The 19,414-nt window shown below is 42.2% G+C and overlaps 1 protein-coding gene across 2 annotated transcripts in view; it reads right to left on the bottom strand.

The window, feature by feature from the left end:
- The window catches only part of LOC147178160 (ADP-ribosylation factor-like protein 8A), a 30,444-nt gene extending 15,249 nt beyond the window's left edge, over positions 1 to 15,195 (bottom strand). Inside the window, exon 1 of one of the 2 annotated variants that reach the window (XM_086067232.1) lies at positions 14,430 to 15,195. In XM_086067232.1, the coding sequence (XP_085923358.1) occupies positions 14,430 to 14,552 (123 nt within the window). In that variant the 5' untranslated portion in view covers positions 14,553 to 15,195. The remainder of the gene's footprint in view (positions 1 to 14,429) is intronic. The other variant, XM_086067231.1, reaches the window with a different exon arrangement.
- Between the last annotated feature and the right edge of the window lie 4,219 nt (positions 15,196 to 19,414).

Genomic DNA, 19,414 nt, shown 5'->3' with positions numbered 1-19,414 from the left:
TATTTTGATTGAGCATGTGTGTAAGCTTGGGGTGTGCCATATTAACGATCTATGGATGTTTAACAACGCAACGCCTTTAAAATGAGATTAAGACAAGCTAGTTAAAAAGTAAACCGGCAAATTGCAGCTGCACCCCCATTCCATGCGTTATGAAGATTAACTTAACATTTCCCTCAGTACCAACAATTATAAAAGTGTCCACATATTCCAGCTGCCAGTACAGCTTTATTGTGATGAGTTGTGACAACAACCGTGCATGCAATGCTGCGCAAATGACATTTGCTTCTGTCAAAGAGCGCAGTCAGCGCACGTCTGTTTTTAGATTCATTATGATGATTAATTTTAAACATGTAGCATTCCTAAAGAAACAACGTGTAATCGGTAGAGCCTCCCCCACGCTGTGCTCTCCTCATTCACCAAACGCATTCAAGAGTTTTGATTGTCCCTTTAGGAACGCTACGGAGACTTACCTTGCTTTCTTTATAGGCTTTTCACATTACTCGGCAGAGAGCCAGCCGCCATTCTACGTCACTACGCAATGAATGCGTTTTGTCGTAAATAACAATGGCGGCGTACGTCCAAATAAAGTTCGTACGTCCACTCAACCTGATCCAGGCTGGGCTGCGGCAGGCGCGGGGATGCCCCCCGTCGGTGCAAGCGTAGCCCGGCTGCTTCAGAACCCTCCCACATCCTCCTCTTCCCCCCTCTCTCTGCTGCCTTGCCACCGCCCCTTGCCCTTCTTGCTGTCCCGCTCCCCTCTCCTGTCCGCCTTCCTCCCCCGGGCCGGGGGCTCCATCCATGGCCCTGTATCAAATCGGTAATGAAAAAAGTGGATCAAAGCATCCCTATCAATATCGGTTATTTCCGCTCACATGCGGCGCCAAATGCGCCATGTTGCATAGTTCATAGCTCTTCGGTTTACACGGCCCATTTAGCGACGCACAAAAACACAGGGTTCAGCTTTGAATGCCACCTGGGGAAAGTTACGTACCCGACGGCTATGTGCAGGTTTCCGAGGCAGCTAGGCCCGCGCTGCCACCGACGGGGGGCGGACCAGGTTGAGTGGATGTGGGGAAAGAAGAGGCTCGCTAGAGAGGCCATAGGCCGGGACTTTTGAAGCCGCGTGGCCGCCATCTTGGGACTCCCAAGAAACATATTTCGGCATACGCATTTCGCTGCAAAATGCCTACATGTGTAGCGGTAAACTATACAAATCCCGAACATTTCACCTGTAAGTATGGTTTAAATGGAAAGATGAAAGAAAAAAATATTATTTTTTAGAAGAAAGAAAAAAATGGTACATACCGTCCACTTGTTATACATATAGTGCCCAGGCCCTATTTTAAGAGCCTACTGTTACTACTATTAGAGTCTAATCTGCTGTATTTGTTTTAAAAGGCAGCAACTTTTTTTATTTTCAGTTATTTATTGTTGTTAAAAAATAAACATTTTCAAAGAATGCTGATGTGATTTTTTTTTTATGTCTACATGAATAACCGTAAAAAACGTAAAACCGCGATTTTATCTAAGACTATAATCGTACACCAAAATCTGAAACTGTTGCACCCCTATGGATCACACACTGATTTTATGGAAAAATGAACTTTCCTTACAATTCGAAACTTAATAAATGTATAAAAACAATATATAAATAAAAAAAGACACTATAAAAAAGGGGAAGTAAACCTTAAGCATTTCTTGACAATAATATGTTACATGTGACCTCAATAGTCTAAACATGACATAAGATTAACATTACATTTGTGTAATATGAGTTGTGAAGCAAAAACCAGCAATTTTTATTCTATCTCAGGGGTGGCCAATTTGCCAATTGCTGTCGACTGAGAATGACATCATAGTTGCTCAGGACTCAGGCGAGTCACGGTTTTTCCTGTGTACAAAATTCAGAGGTAGCTGTAACAAACACGCTGTCCGTTACGTCTCGTTTGTATGAAGCACTTTAATATTCACACAACAGTTTTGCACAAGTCACTTAGAAAATGCTAATTTGCACAAGAAAGAGTCATTGCATATAATTGTTAGATATTTATTGTACTGGTTGGCCACAGGTCTGGTCGTGATGGCATCCGGAGAGAGCGCCAGCCTGTGGAATAAATATAATTGAGAAATGGGCAATATTCTACTGTATGTTTTAAATTGGCTATTCTTTTGGGTTTGTGCGGACGGTGAATGATGTGCGTGTGATGTGTATTGTATGTGTTACTTACATGCGCTTGTGTCCAGGGTGGTGTCAGGTCAAAAGAGTCCCAAGTCGACCAAACACAGCTAAAAGGGTGCGGCCTGGATCAAGTAGAAGAGTGTGTAGGGGGTGGCCACATTGTTTTACGTATGTAGTTTATTGTCTAGATGGGTTAAGTTGGGGAAATAGTTGTTGGTTTGTTAGTACTTCTTTAGTTTTGGGCTATATTTTCGCATTGAAGGATTTTAAGTAAGTCTAACGAGCTAATGATTTACACCTGTGGAGTTTATTGGTTTGTTCCAATTGTAGTGTTCTTATTTAAGACACCTGTAACATCACTGTGGGAGGAGATTGCTGCTGGAGAGGCCATGCTCTGAGCCATTCTGCCAATTCACTTTTTGCACAATGCATTTTTGCACGTGGAGAATAAAACGAAAGAAAAGAAGTGGCACCTGAAGCCATCTGCCGTCGCTCGTTTGTACTCACTATCCACCGTCCGTGCCTGTCCTGATCACATTTGTTGTCAGAAGTTCTGCCCAGCCTCAGTACAGCGTAAAAGAGCAAAAAGACAAAGAAGCCAGAGGAGCTAGATGAGGGGCTTGCTACATTGAATGGTGGTCCAAGAAATAAAATGGAGGATTTGGCAGCTTTGGTGAGGACTCTGCTTGAAAACCAGAGCGCAAGAGACAAACAAATGGACAGATATAGGTCTCTACAGGAGCAACAATTGAGGGCTATGCAGGAGCAGCTCCAGCGAAGCCAGCAGCAGGTAAAGGAGTCTGAGCATTCTGAGTCAAATATGCAAAGACAAAGAAGGGGCATGCAGCCAGCTTGTGAGCGTAATGATGACTATGGGCCAGACCCTGGCGGCAGTGGCGGTTATAGGCCACAGAGGGACCAAAAACTTCCTGTATTGACACCAGAAGATGACATTGAACATTTTTTGGTCACATTTGAGAGGATGGCACAGGTCTGCCGGTGGCCTGAATAAGTATGGGCGGTCCGCCTGGTTCCACTGATGATGGGGAAGGCCCGCAGTGCTTTCGTATGGGGGGGACATCTGCGACTTTGATGACTACGACAAGGTCAAAGAAGCGATTCTTGTCAAGTATGAAATAACCGTCAAGACCTACCGTCGACGTTTCAGGTCGCTTAATATTGAGCCAAATGAAACACCGTGGGAGCTTTATGTACGACTGAAAGACTTGTTGAACCGATGGCTCCGTCCTGACGAGGTAACAAGGTCGGAGCTTTTGGAAAAGCTGAACAAGGAACAGTTTCTCCGCATGGTCACTCGAGACCTCGAGGTATGGATCCAGGAGCGTGACCCTGGCAGTGCAGATGAAGCGGCTCGTTTGGCGGAGGCCTTCTTGTCGGCGCGACGAGGATCCAAGGGGTGTAATGACTGTGGTCCGGCCCCTGAAAGTAATATTAGTAAGCCATCTCCAGCTTTTCAGTCACACTTGGGTTCTACTAGAAAAGGCATGAATAGGATGCAGAGCCAGGATGTGCGTTGCTAAAATTGTAACAGCTTAGGTTATACACAGCATTTTTGCCCAACACTTAAATCTAAGCCATCGTTACTGTGTACTGTGCCAAGACCGGCTGCATTACCACAGTCTGATATGAGAGTGCGCATAGCATCTGTGCTTATTAATGATCAAAAAGCAAGAGAGAAAGTCTTCAGCCCAGGCCAAAAGGTACTGTGGCTGTTTCCAACTGGCAATAATAAGTTGCTGGCTAAATGGCACGGACCATATGAAGTGACTCAGCGGGTTGGGAAAGTGACTTATGAACACTGTTTGCCGGACAGAAAAAAAAGAAATATCAAGTTTTTCCCGTTAACCTGCTTAAACTGTTTCACGTTCATCAGGAGCCTGCACAACAGCAGTTGGTCCGGGCGGTGCAGGACGAAGAAGTGACAGAGAAATGTTTCCCTGTAAGTACAGAGGAAACCGTTGCGTTGGACCTTTCACACCTCACGTCCCCTCAGTAGGAAGCCATTCAGACACTGCTTGATCCAGCTCTGTTTAAGGCGACTCCAGGGTTCACTTCATTGGTTCAGCACAAAATACGGCTGAAGAAGGATGCTCCAGTTCGTCAAAGGAGCTACAGGATACCAGAGCGGCTGGTGCCGGTGCTGAAGCAGGAGATCAAATTGATGCTTGAACTGGGGGTCATTGATGTGTCCAACAGCGGGTGGTGTAGTCCCATTGTACTGGTACCCAAGAAGGATGGCTCTTTGCGATTCTGCATTGAATTCAGGTACCTGAATGCCATTTCCAACTTTGACCCCTATCCAATGCCAAGAGTGGACGACCAGCCTCCTATATCACCACCCTAGACCTCAATAAAGGTTACTGGCAGCTGGCATTGGCCCCTGAAGCAAAAGGAGCTCACGGCGTTCAGGACACCATTTGGTATGTACCAGTTTAAAGTGACGACATTTTGTCCACAGGAGGGACCAGCAACCTTCCAGGGCCTGATGGATCACATACTGCGCGAGGTGTCCGACTTTGTTGCTGCCTACTTGGATGACGTGGTGGTGTATAGTAGCTCCTGGGAACAACATCTACACCACCTGGAGTAAGTGTTGCATAAGATTAGAGTGGCGGGATTGACTATCAATCCCCGGAAGTGCGCGGTGACCCAACGAGAGGTGCAGTACCTGGGATTCACCATTGGATTTGGGAGGATCAAGCCACAGATTGGAAAGATGGAGGCCATTGGCTCGTTTGCAGTCCCCACCACAAAAAGGCAGGTGAGAGGATTTCTTGGACTTGATGGTTGGTATAGGAAATTCGTGCCGAATTTTTCCGAAAGAACTGCCATTCTAACGAGTTTGACTAAGAAAGCAGCACCGAATAAAGTACACTGGACTGAGTAGTGTGGGCGGGTGTTCCAGGATCTGAAGGAGGCCTACTGTACAGGGCCAGTCCTTCACAGCCCTGATTTCAGTCATCCCCTCCATCCTCCAGACTGATGCCTCGCAAAGTTGGCTGAGGGCTGTCCTGCTCCAGGAGAAGGACAGGGAGAGGAGACCAGTCGTTTTTCTCAGTTGGAGGATGCTGGATCGGGTACTCAACAGTGGAAAAAGAATGCTTGACTGTGAAATGGGCTGTTGACTCTCTCAGATACTTCCTGGTCGGACGTCACTTTGTGCTGGAGACAGACCATCGCGCCCTTCAATGGCTGACTCAAACAATCGCATCACCGGATGGTATCTCTCCCTGCAACCATATGACTTCACAGTTTGGTACCATCCTGGGAAGTAAAATGTGGTGGCAGACTTTCTCTCTAGAAGCAAGGAGGACGGCTTCGCCTTGGAGAGGGAAGTGTAACAAACACGCTGTCCTTTACGTCTAGTTTGTATGAAGCACTTTAATATTCACACAACACTTTTGCACAATTCACTTAAGAGAATGCTAATTTGCACAAGAAAGAGTCATTGCATATAGTTGTCAGATATTTATTGTACTGGTTGCCCACAGGCCTGGTAGTGATGGCATCCGGAGAGGGCGCCAGCCTGTGAAATAGATATAATTGAGTAATGGGCAATTTTCTACTGTATGTTTTAAATTGGCTATTCTTTTGGGTTTGTGCGGGCGGTGATTGAAGTACGTGTGATGTGTATTGTTTGTTTTACTTGCATGCTCTTGTGTCCAGGGTAGTGTCAGGCCAAAAGAGTCCCAAGTCGACCAAATACAGCTAAAAGGGTGCGGCCTGGACCAAGTGGAAGAGTGTGTAATAGGTGGCCACATTGTATTATTAAATTTAAGTATTTAGTTTATTGTCTAGATGGGTTAAGTTGGGGAAATAGTTGTTAGTTTGTTAGTATTTCATTAGTTTTGGGTTATATTTTCGCATTGAAGGATTTTAAGTGAGTCTAACGAGCTAATGATTTAAACCTGTTGAGTTTATTGGTTTGTTCCAATTGTAGTGTCCCTATGAAAAGGCACCTGTAAAATCACTGTGGGAGCAGACTGCCACCGCTCCGGTCTCAGAGCCACTATCGGCTCCCAGCAGTGGGCCGAATTCGAGTTTGTCGTCACTCAACGCGACTATTTTGTTATGTTGAAACAGACGTGTTCATAATGACTTATTATCCCATTCAGGGGAAGTCTTGTGTTTGTAGTGTTGAGAATTCAAGATATTTTTTTCTTATTTCGGCATGTTCAAGCATGTTTATTAAGCCTGAACACCCCTCCCCCCCACACACACACACTTCCTGTATTTTCCTAAGGCGGGATGGCAGGAAGAGTGTTCACAACTAAATGTTTGTTCAGTAGAATAGATGTAGCTTCTAATAGAAAATTGCCACCTCACTGATAACATGTAACATGTATATGTGTCAGCATACAGCAACTGTTAGCAGGAGTACCATTATATCCCATTTATCACACTTGCATAGGGGGTTAGGGCATGCAGTATGTATTAAACAAGGTCTAATTCAAAATACCGTGGTTTATGCACAAATGCAAAACAAAAGAAATGTATGCCTTTAAATAGGTTGACTATTTTAAATTTTAATTTTGTGCACTGATTGCGGATAAGAAATAATTTTTATATTTTTGAAGGATTGAGCGGCTATGGGAGAGAACTGCGGGCAGCTGTGACCTGTATCTACTATGATGTTCTCCTCTACCTTGAAGAGGGATTTCTCAGCATCACTGTTAGGAAAATTGTACAATTAGTTATCACATGAATAAGCACTTTACTATTTGCTACAATGAAGAATTGCTTGTGCTTGCAATGAAGAATGCTTGCTTCCACACATAGATTAGGACAGCCTATCTAAGATGACTCATGCAATGAAGAATTGCTTCTGCTTGTAATGAAGAATTGCTTTGCTCTGCTCCTAATAGCATATCAAGGTAGTCATATCTAACAGCTGATTAACAGGAGTTGTCTCATGATGACTACAAGAAGAAGAACATCCAACCCAGCGGAATGAATTGAGCCAGTCCGCTAAAGACGCGCCTGTTGTCTGTTAAGAAATTATTGCAAACTTGACCACACATGTACTCAGCACTTACATGCACACCCACATAGACAAAGAAGTACACTGTGCTGTTCCCCCCACCCCCCTGTAGAGTTGGAACACCTATGAAACCAGGGACCGCCCTAAAGAAATAAAAAGAGAGGGCTCGGCAGAGTGTGCCTCAGAGTGGTAGAAGGTTGTAACTGAGGCACACCCTTTGCCCGTTCTCCTCGCTAGCTTGTGAAAATGTACAAGGTGTCTTCTCTCCTTCATTGTGTTGTGTTTTTGGTGAATGTCAGGTTATTGAACCTGACAATCACCAATAAGACTCACCTCTTCTGCTGCCACCTACAAGATGACCTGAATACATTCTGCAATGGTTGGGGCAACCATCCACTGAGAACAGAAAGCCACATGACCGCTAACCAGATGTGGGAGCTCAGATGCATGCATTATCCAGTTCCAGGATCAGATAGCACACAGGTACTTGCAGATATGTGATTAGAATTAAATATTTAGTTCATGCTTAATTAGAAGCTACAAGTGCTAATATTTCAAATTGTGTCTGCCATTGCTTCGTGCAATCTAAAATGATCTGTATTTGTTTTTAGGGCATGGATATTGAGTGGGAAAACAGTGGACATCCTTGGTGACCACATGAGCATCGTCGTTCCACAAACAGCATGCCCACTGACTGACGGGCCACTGACATTAACTCATTCACTGCCTTTGACGAATTAATTCGCCAATCTCTTTTTTTAATGGCAAGCCATGGAAAAATCTGGGGCATCTGCTGTGTGATTTTCAAGGTTGTAGCCAATTTACTCCCACTACACTAGATGGCAGCAGCGCCTAGAAAGGGAGATCATCCAATGTGAAGCGCCGAGCGGAAGTTGAGGAAAGGAGCGGAGAGAGCTGAGCATAGCGAAGCATATCGTAGCAGAGCAAAGCATTAGCAAAGCATTATGGCCACTTCTAGACAGCTTACACTTGAGGACAGTTTGTTTAAACCCAAGTCCAGCCAGAAACGTAAGCGATCATCATCTTCGAAAGATAATGGAGATCAAGGAAGTAGAAAGATGACGTTGAGGAGTCAAGCAGCACGTGTCCAAACAAAGCCACATGGAAGTCGATCAAGCTCCGTGAGCTCACAGGGCATTGAGGCAGAGTCTGTTGCTGCATCGGCGTATTCCAATGAATGGACTGACACATCGTATGACTTATCGGATAAGTATCTGCCCACAAAAATCCCTGAGTGCCGCGGAGACACGTTGGAGAGTAGCAATGACGGTAAGTGCTAACGTGCTAGCTTGCTAACTTTGCCTTTGCTAGCAATCACCTCGTCTTTCCGTTACATACGCGCTATTTATTATACTGTTGCTACAGTTACCACTACTAACGGGTGTATAGATGATGCATCTTATTGCTGTGGACATAAATATGTGGCACAAAAACCTATAGCAATAAAAAAACATTAAAAAAACCTACTTGGTAATGTTTTGATTTTCTATGATTCACAGCATGTGCATTCAGAAACCCTGCTGCTGTTGTTCAAGGGGCTAAGAGAGGTAAAAAAGTTTTTGGGGCCGTATTACACTAAAACAAACATTTTATGGTGTTTATTTTTCTGTAATTTACAGTTCCGTCATTGAACCGTGGTGAGGATCAATTCTGGCATCAGACACACTGGAGACCAAAAATAATTTGCTTCACTGTTATGCCTGGACCCCAGGGTTCTGCTGTGGAGCTCGAGTCAGACCTGCCCGTGGATTTTTTGCAGCTTTGGATCACTGATGAGCTGCTTCAGCATATTGTTGATGAAACGAATGCCAATGCATTTGAGTCCCTGCAGGAAAACCCTTGTGGACTTCCTTACAGCAGGGGTCACGATTGGAGGCCGGTTACTGTGGAAGAACTTAAAAGCTTCTTTGGCCTTAGTTTTATCACAAGGTTCATCAAGAAACCAGTCTTGGAAGACTACTGGAGTGGAGAGGAATTTGAAATGTGGCGTGGCGGCTCTCCTTCAAAGTGTATAACCCCCAAAAGCCCATCAAGTATGGGATGGGATTAAATCATACATTGTGTGTGATTCAGAGACAGGCTACTGCTTCAATTTGCTGCTAAAACTAAAGCCACAAATTGTTTTTACCCTACTTGACCGCCCGCCTCACAGGTCAGGGATATACCATGTTTATGGACAATGTTTATAATTCTGTTGGCCTGTGTGAACGTCTTCTTTTGGCAAGGACAAAAGTGTGTGGGACGCTGCGAAAGAACCGGGGGGAGCCTCGGCTCATAAGAGATGCAAATAAGACAAGCTTGGGGGCACATGGCAAGCTTGTCTGTCACAACCAGAAGGTGATGGTGGTTGCGTGGCAGGACAAGAGGACTGTCAAGATGGTGACAACCTGCCATAAAGATCAAACACATCCTGTGGAAGTGTGGCAGAAGGGGAACAAGGAGAAAACCAGAATGTGTGGTGAAGTACAATGCTTTAATGAATGGGGTCGATAAGCTCGATCAAAACATTGTTTATTACCCCTTCCTCAGGCGCTCTATGAATTGGTCTATGAAGTTTGTCAGCTACCTTTTCCAGCTATAAATGTTCAATGCAGATGTCCTATACAGGATCAAAAACCCGCAAAAGCCTACAACATTACTTGCCTTCATAAAAAGGATTGCTGTGTCGTGGACAATAAAAAAGCAAGCGAGGCAGGGTGGTAATGAGCGTGCTGTGGGGAGACAATCAAGGGCCCCGTATATGAAAGACCCGGAGAGCAGGCTTGATGGACAGATGGGCAGGCATCGGCTTGAGAAGTTGATATCCACCGGCAAGAGGTTAACGCCAACTAGAAGGTGTCGGGTGTGCCAAAGAAAAGGCAGTAGGAGTGAGACCACCATGTGGTGTGCATCCCACACGCATGCATGCGCGCACGTGCACACACACAGAAATAGTTGAAAGTTCATACAAGCACCCACATACTCACTCATGCATACACGCAGAACGCCTGTATATAGTTCAAAATGAATTTCCTTTTTTTGGTGTGGAAAATGTAGAAATTGTAAATAGATGTATTGTTGTTGTATAGTACACGCGCATGTGAACAAACTTGTACATAGTACAAAATGTTTTCTGTCAAATATAGAAATTGTAAATAGTTCTACTATTTCTGTAAATTGGCGCACAACACACACACACGCACTTGTATATGTAGTTCAAAGTTTTGTTTTGCTACATCTGAATTCTAAATAGCTATATACTTATCAATAGAGTTACTATCAAAATACATTTATCTGTGTTGGCTATGTTGTTGTAAAGAAGGAAAGCAACGTTTAGATGTTTGAGATGTCACAAAAGCAAAGAGTACTAGCGTCAAAGTTCAAATTTAGCATGAAATGAACCTTTTCACAAAAAGCTGTTTTTCTCCGTTTTCTAGTCAGAAAAGGAAAACAATTGTTCTACTGCAGATTACTAAAGAATAGAAAAAGGTAGAAATAAGCTTTTTTTCTAATGAAAGAAGAGAGTCTAATCTTTCTTTTGGTAGGTGTCATGTTCATATAGCTGCAGAACACATTATTCTGCAGGCCTTGCCAAATCTGTAAAAAAAATCCTTTAAAATGTCTGGCAAGGAGGAGGTGGCTGCTCAGAAAATGGCTGGCAGTGAATGACTTAAGAGATGTGGTTGACCAGACCTGCATTTCAGTCCTTTGGCAGCAATATTTACCTAGCTGCTGTTCAATTTTGTAATCAATATCATGAATTCTGAATATCTGTAAAGTGATCAGAAAGACTGCAGTTTTGTTTTGATCTTTAAATAATTTGCAGACTTTTGTCCCCTTCGGTTATCTGTGAAAAGTACAGTTGATCCCACTTGAACCTTTTATCTACTCGTTTTGAGTGGAGAAATGGATTCAATTGTCACTTATGGCAAAATCTGTACAGAACTGACCACATTTTTCTATGAAAACTGATCTTCACATATGTTTTGTGATAACAGAAGGAGCTTTAAATTTTGTAATAATGTGAAAAATAAAAACAGTGCAAGTTCACCTTTTAAAAACTTCAATATTTTAAACATCTTGCCAAGTTAAAGGACAGCATCTGTGGGCTGTGATTCAAGTTACAACAAATTAGAGGATGAGTCTTTGAAGTGGGCTCTACTGTCAGATAAATCTGAACAAGCTTAAAAACAACCTTGTCTGATAAAGTGTAAATAGAGGCCCAGTTACCACTCAACACAAGACCAACTCTTGTATGGCAAGTGCAAATACAGGCCAGGATGTCAAATTTAAAAGATGTGTAATCATTGCAATGCTGTGCTATGTGCAAAGTGTCAAAAACAAGCGTAGGCTGTGGGATTTCTGCCCTCTGTGACATCAGCGGACTTTGTGGTAGGACCTCCCCCATCCTGTCCAGAATTTGAACAGGTTGGTCAAATCAGCGAGTGTTGCTATGGAGTAGATTTATTTATTTTAATTTTAATATTTTGTTTTTAGTATTTTTTCAACAACACAATACAGACAAAACAAAGTAAACCAAAAGACCGACATGAACATACCAAAAAGAAGCCATCCAGAAACAAAATAACGACAATTCACATCACTTCTAGTCGTGAATCTCTCAGCAAATAGGATTACAACAGTCAATAAAACATTATTTTTTTTATCCAATATTGTTCACATTTCAGAGTGGAATGCCTAAGAGAAGAAGTTAACTGCTCCATGACAAACTTTGTGTAAACTGTCCATTCAGCTATGGAGTAGATCTAAAGAGAAGTCAACCCCAAAATTTTCTTTACAAAAATGTCGTATGAGTGTAAATGCGGATTTCTGATTAATGTTGTGTTTGTGAAATATGAGTTAAGAAGCAAAATCCACCTGTTTTGTCCATCTCAGGGGGACATTTTGTCACTTGTCAACAGAAATATTCAAAGTTGCTCAAGCAACAACAAAAATCACAGCTCAGCTACAGAAAACAGGTGTAATGCTGCATTCATGGAAAGTCGGACTTTCCCGACTTCATACCAGGAAGTGTGCACTGGAACACCCCTTTGAATCTGAGGTCCGAGTCGTGAAGTCAGAAATAAAATTTTCTTCACCGACCTGCTTCAATCTGACTGACATCACTCGACAATGGTGACCCCCTTGGAGAGACAGACCGTGAATAGCAAAGCATAATTTACAAGATTTTAAAAACAGATATTTATTTATTGCTGCTTTAAATATAGTTATTTTCACGTAACTCAATGTGATTTGGAATGACTGCATTAACCAAAACAACAATGCATCGGAATCAGCCATCTTTGTTTACATTTGTTTTGAACGCTTTAAGGTACTGGGACAAACAGAGTGGGATGAATCCGACTTCACACCTTCCTCGAATGCAGCGTAGGTCAACAGCCAGTGGCAAAATGGCCACCACCTCTGATGGATAAAAACTGGTGGATTTTGCTGCTTAATTTATATTCCACAAACGCATTATTAATAGAATTCCGCCTTTAGACTAGTGGGGGCGGATAAAACATACTATTGTCATGAAAATGTTTGGGTTGACTTGAAGGATGATTAGTACTCAGAATAAATGGCATGGACATCTTACATTGAATAGAATATTAGCCACTCCCTTAACACAATTGAACCTGCCATTAGCTATGAACTGTTGCAGATAGGTGGAACTTGATTTCAGTGGAATCATCATCGTCATCGCTGTCGTCATCACAAGGCCATGTGATTTGTTGAAGAGGTACCTGTATTGAAAAAACAGCATGAGAAAGATTATGTTAGATTCTCACATGCTCTTTTAATTCTTTGGTCAAACTCAACAAATAATTGATAACCATGATGTAATTAGAAAGAACAAGACAGAAAACAAACAGTAATTCATAGATGGTGTCCAGATATGAATCATATTTACTCAAATGTAACACTAAAAGATAAGTTAAATTTAAAATTAACTGGTAAGGACCTATAGAAGACACAAAAATAAAACGAACTGCAACCTCATCTGATTTATACGTGATAAGGTAATCAAATGCTACTAAGATTTTTTTCCCACTTCTAATTATTAACATTAGCCTTATGTGAAAGACTCATGCATTAAAGTTAGTCATTCCACACTTCCAGTCAACACTGCAAACACAAGATAAATCCCACCGGAATGGGATAATAAGTCATTATGAACACGTCTGTTTCAACATAACAAAATAGTCGCGTTGAGTGATGACGAACTCGAATTCGGCCCACTGCTGGGAGCCGATAGTGGCTCTGAGACCGGAGCGGTGCGGAGTGCAAACGCAGATTTCGCGAACGCCACTTCGATCAAAGTTTAGGTGTACCATGTAGCTATTGTTCAATAATGTGCAACGTGTCAAATAATAATAACTATTACACAATTTAATGAACACAAACCACTGCAAAAGAAGCAAATAGACTCACCGTCACTAGTCTCCTTTCGTGTCGGTGTCACATGACTAGTGCAGCAAAATCTGATTGGTTGGATGTTGGCTGACGGGCATCAATTGCTTCTCCTTAAATACCCGGATGTTGCACTGAATTTTTATCACGTAAGATTTTTACACCAAATTATTGTCACGTTGAATTTTTACACCAATTTATTTTCACTTTTAATTTTTTCACACTGAATTTTTTTTCACAATGAAGATTTTTTCCACAATTTATTTAACATGTTGAATTTCGATGCTGAAAACAAAAATCAGTATTAGAAATTCAAGGCAGAAAAAAAATTATGTAGAAATTCAACGTGAGAAAAATTCGGTGTAAAAATTCAAAAAGTGGGCGTGCCACCCAAACTTATTGGCCGTAACTCGAAAACCGTTAAACTTCAGATTCTTGCTTTTCACATCATGAGGTACTGCTGGAATAAAAATAAGGCAAATTGAAGAGGTGTCACTGGGTAAGGTGTGAAAATAGGCACGTAATGAGTGACCCTATACTGTATATGACCGCTTTTCTTTACTGACCTGCTGACAGCATGTGACCTCACCGCTTCCAATCATCCACTGGTGCTGATGTGAGGAAACTTGAAATGGGCAACGTTTTGCTTTAAACAGCATGACTCCCCTGTTTTCCGTTATGAAACGTGTTTAGTAGCATCACTATTAAACGATTATGCTTTTGAAACATATATGTTGTTGGTTACAGAACACGAGGAGCCATTAAAGACACTGAGGTCATCAGCTCAACAATGGATGCTGCCAGATGCTAACAGCTGCTTGCTAATCTTCTTACCGCTATCACGTTGACGAAGGTGGTCTTTCCGGAATACTGCAAGCCCACAAGGGTCAGCTCCATCTCCTCCTTCCAGAATAGCGCCTTGAACCAGTCCAACAGTTTGTTGATGAGCGCTATCATTGTTGTCCGTTGCGAATGCAAATGCGGGTTTCTGCTGACACAGCGAGGAGGCTCCGCTAGCTAGCAAACTGGCTGACGCCCCAAAAGACTTGTCAACGTGAAAAGCTGAGCCAGCGACGGACAACTGAATTGCACCGTTGAATCGTTGTCGGCACCAATGGAGACGTCTTCTGTCGGTGTTTTTTCCTCCCTTAATCGACACCGTCTTCTTCGCCTTTTCGCTGCTATTTACTAAATACGCCTTCACTGGCCGAAAATACACTGACAATATGAGACAACTCCTTTCCGGCCATTTCAAAATAAAAGATCAGAAAGGTAAGTACAGGGTGACAAAAACGGGAACTTTTTAATAATACAATAAAACCAAGAGTAATGGAAGAAAATATTGTATTCATAGTAATTTAAGCTTTAAAACAAACAATTTAAGAAACAATGTTAGAATTTTTATTGTTTCTTTTTTTAATTACGTACTGTAGATGACATCCTCCTGTACGAATTCATTGAAATCTGCTGTTGAGAGTCCTCATTGACCGCCGCAGTATCTCAAGACTGGTCAACGTGAAAAGCTGGGTCAGAGACGGACAACCGAAACCGTGTTTTCTCTCCCTAGCCGACACCGTCTTTTTTGCCTTCCCTGACCGAAAAGACGATAATGTGAGACAACTCCTTTCCGGCCAGTTCAAAATAAAAGCTAAGGGAGGCAAGTAGAGGGTGACATTATTCATACTAAGTGAAACCTTAAAACATGTCATTTAAGAAACAATGTTGGAATTTTCTTTTATTTTTCTTTTTAAATTACATTCTGTAGATGACGTCCGTACGAATCTATTGAAATCTGCTGTTGAGATTCCTCATTGACCTTTGCAACATCTCAGCCAGGATAGCTGGGATTCCATCATTGTTTGATTGTAAATGGCATGTTTTTAGGTTTCAATTACTATCAATAAAATAATTTTCTTCCATCACTCTTGGTTTTATTGGATTGTTAAAAAGTTCCTGTTTTTTGTGTCACCCTGTATAACATACAAAACAGGAAAACATTAGTCAATAGACCAGAAATCACACTGTCACGCACGGTAATTGTCACAGAACTTAAAAAACATCAATAAATACTCTATCCAGGGTGTTCTTCCAGGGCTACCCCTGTCCAAACAGGGGCCCTAAGTGTAATAACCTCACAAACCAGATTGATAATTGTGATTCACTCAAGGTTCACATTGTATCAATCTGGAACTTCACTCAGCAGAACTGTTCCGGAAAGGAGGGACTTGCTGTACAATACTTCGAGCTGATAGGACGATGCGGCATCTTTGCTTGTTTGTTTTGACCAATTTTTTTTTGGGGGGGGGGGGCACAAAAGATTACTAGATAAAAATGCACAAAGCGCCTCTCGCTTCAACATTCAACAAGGAAACTGTGAGTAATTTTGCCCGAACAGAACTGCAGCGTCCATTCGTCTGTTAAGTTTGTTTGTTCCCCTCGCCATCGGCGCTTCTTGGTTTCGTCCCGACCTAAACAACGCCTGATTGGTCCTGTTGTATTCGTGTTGAAAATAATTACTGAGGATGTTTGCTATTGCTATATTAAATGAACATTTATTTAACCAGTCGTCTCATGCACATGCAGCCTCTGTGTTAATACACTCTATACACAACGTAATTCTTGTTCTACTCATGATTCATTCCAACAGTCATTGACAGCAGTGACTCCTGGCAGTAACACTGATCATCACATCCCCCTTTCTTTGAGGTGATCACAGAAAAACATTTGTATCAACTATAAACATAAGTTTGATTTTCAATTACTGTAAATGATCTTGGGGAAACTTCCTGTAATACTGTTCCTTTGGCATTCCAACCATCCGCATCCTCAAACCTAACTGGGTCGTTATTTGCCAGCGTAGACAGTGGCCTGGTTGAAACATCATAGAATCACTTTGGTGTCATTTTTTTGCTTTTTGAGCTTCTTCTCCTGTTTGGCATGTTACTTTTGTGTAGTAGTATTTGTATACGTGGGAAGCCTTGTGCGTAGCTTTCTGTTCATCAGTAGTTCTGCAGGTGACAGTCCGCAATGAAGTGGATATGCACGATAACTGAGAAGTGCTATGTACGGATCAGAGTTGCTGTCAGAGTAGCCTTCTTCAGCAGTTGCTTTAGGACGTGGACACCTTTTTCTGCTTGTCCATTTGATTGTGCATAGTGGGGACTTGACGTCACATGACAAAACTTGTACTGCTCTGCAAACTTTTGCCATTCCCTGCTACTGAAACATGGTCCATTATCACTCACTACAATGTGTGGAAGACCATGCCTGGCAAATATGGATTTGGTGTGCGTAATGCCGTGATCACCTATGTTGATGATGTGTTTGCGAGTAAAGCCATTTCTGGAAAGTTAGAAAACTAATCAATGACTACAAGATAGTATTTTCCCTTAAAGCTGCATTAAGCAAGTTTAAATGTAAAATGTTCAGATTTTTACACATCTATATGCATAAGCAATGCCCTGATGTGTAGAGCAAGCCCTAATGTGTTTACAACAACTGCGTCGATAAGCCTATAAAAGCTCTTCAAAATAGAGGCATTTGGGGCGAAAACGCGAAGAATGTGACATCATGTTTCCAATAAAAAAAAGAAAAATTCACTTCTGCATTGTTGTTTTAATTTATTTTTTGCGTGATTTGAATGTATAGCTGGAATGCTAGAAAAATAATAAAATTAAAATAAAAGTCTCCACTTCTGCGCCATAACGCGTAGAAGAAGTAGTGCTCACCCTGAGACACTTGTGATAAACAACACGACTGCAAGTGCAAGCTTTCACATTGATGAGTATAGAATCTGCCGGGAGGAAGAAAATAACGCGTTCGAGCACAGCTGGAACTCTGGCACAGACTCCCAAAAAAAGAAAAAAGGAGAAGTTGTATCCAGTGCGACAAAACGAGCCAAAATATAGTCTGTTTAGGAGCGGGGTTCAAGTTGTTCTATCATGGTGAAGATAGGAAGAGAAATTGAGTAGGAGTTATCGTGAAGGAGGAGTTTGCTAGGAACGTCCTGGAGATAAAAAGTGTCTCAGATAGAGTGATGAGCCTAAAGCTAAGAATCGAAGGTGTGATGATCAATGTTGTTAGTGGGTATGCGCCACAGTAAGGAAATGAACTGGAGGAGAAGGAGAACTTTTGGTTGGACCTTGATGAAATGATGCAGAGAATTCCTAGAAGTGAGAGAGTTGTCATTGGTGCAGACTTCAATAGACATGTTGGTGCAGGATACAGAGGTGATGAGGAGGTGATGGGCAAGTTTGGTATCCAGGAGAGGAACACAGAAGGACAGATGGTGGTTGACTTTGCAAAAAGAATGGAAATGGCTGTCGTGAATACTTTCTTTCAGAAGAGGCATGAACATAGTGTGACCTACAAGAGTGAAGGTAGGGGTATACAGGTAGACTACATCTTGTGTAGGATGACAGACGAGGTTAGAGAGGAATCTCCATGGACTATGATATTTGCTGATGACATTGTGATCTGTAGTGAGAGCAGGGAACAGGTGGAGGAGAAGCTAGAGGAGTGGAGGTTTGCCCTGGAAAGGAGGGGAATGAAGGTTAGCCGTAGCAAGACGGAGTATCTCTGAGAGACCAAGAAGTTGGAGGAGTTTACGTATCTAAGATTAACAGTTCAGAGCAATGGGGAGTGTGGAAAAGAAGTGAAGAAGCGTGTGCAGGTGGAGAATAGTGTCAGGTGTGATGTGTGATAGAAGAGTTTCAGCTAAATTGAAAGGAAAGGTTTATAAAACTGTAGTGAGACCAGCTATGTTGTCTGGTCTGGAGACAGTGCCACTGAGGAAAAGATAGCTGTAGAGCTGGAGGTGGCAGAGATTAAGATGCTGAGGTTCTCTTTGAGAGTGACCAGGATGGATAGAAACAGGAATGAGTACATCAGAGGGACATTATATGTTAGAGGTTTTGAAAATAATGTCAGAGAGGCTTGACTGAAATGGTTTGGACATGTCCAGAGGAGAGATAGTGTGTATATTGGCAGAAGGATGCTGAGTTTCCAAATGCCAGGCACGAGGTCTAGAGGAAGGCCAAAGAGAAGTTTTATGGATGTAGTTAAAGAGGACATGAAGGTAGTTGGTGTGAGAGCAGAGGATGCAGAGGACAGGGTTCGATGGAGGCAACTGATTCACTGAGGCGACCCCTGAAAGAAAAAGTCGAAAAGAAAAGAAGGCGCAGAGGACTCGTGTAAACATCGGAGCAGTGATAGTTGGCTTCTATTCTACTGAGAAGGTAAGATATGATAACTATACGTCAAAGTAAGATGTAAACAATAATGACAAATGAAGGTGGAAATCAAATGCTTATATTGCTTATGAGTGTTTTAAATGTGATCTAGAGGACACGATTCGTATATGGCTGATACATAAGTGTTGCTGTGTTGCAAATTCTGTTGTCAGCATTCTAGTGTTTAGTGTAGGCATCGCACGTGTAGCGGGGGAGAAGGGACTCATAAGCAGCTACGTGTTGTTATTAGCTCGTGTGCTAATTCAGCTCACGGGTTAGTTTCTTGTTTTCGGCGTCGGCCATGGCCAACAAGCTACTACTAGCCGGTTGTGTGAAGACAAATAAAAAGGGGAGATTACCAACCATGTTTGCTGGCAGCATTCTTGTGAGATGTCACAGTATTGCAACTTTAGCGTTTTTCCAGTCATCAGACATATGTGTAACACTATTGAGGGATAAGTTATAATTATTTATCATAAGTTACACCAAAAGGACCAGTAGGTTAGGCTGCAAGAGCTAGGTGGAGTGTTCAAATGAGGAACAGAAACTTTTTGACTTATAATGCCAGCTTTAGTGAATGTTTTAGAA

This window comes from Leptonotus elevatus, chromosome 2, assembly GCF_054856555.1.
Source record: "Leptonotus elevatus isolate MCC_2025b chromosome 2, RoL_Lele_1.0, whole genome shotgun sequence".
NCBI classification, from domain to species: domain Eukaryota; kingdom Metazoa; phylum Chordata; class Actinopteri; order Syngnathiformes; family Syngnathidae; genus Leptonotus; species Leptonotus elevatus.
Note: the sequence above shows the minus strand (reverse complement) of the source record. Positions and strands in the feature narration are given on the sequence as shown.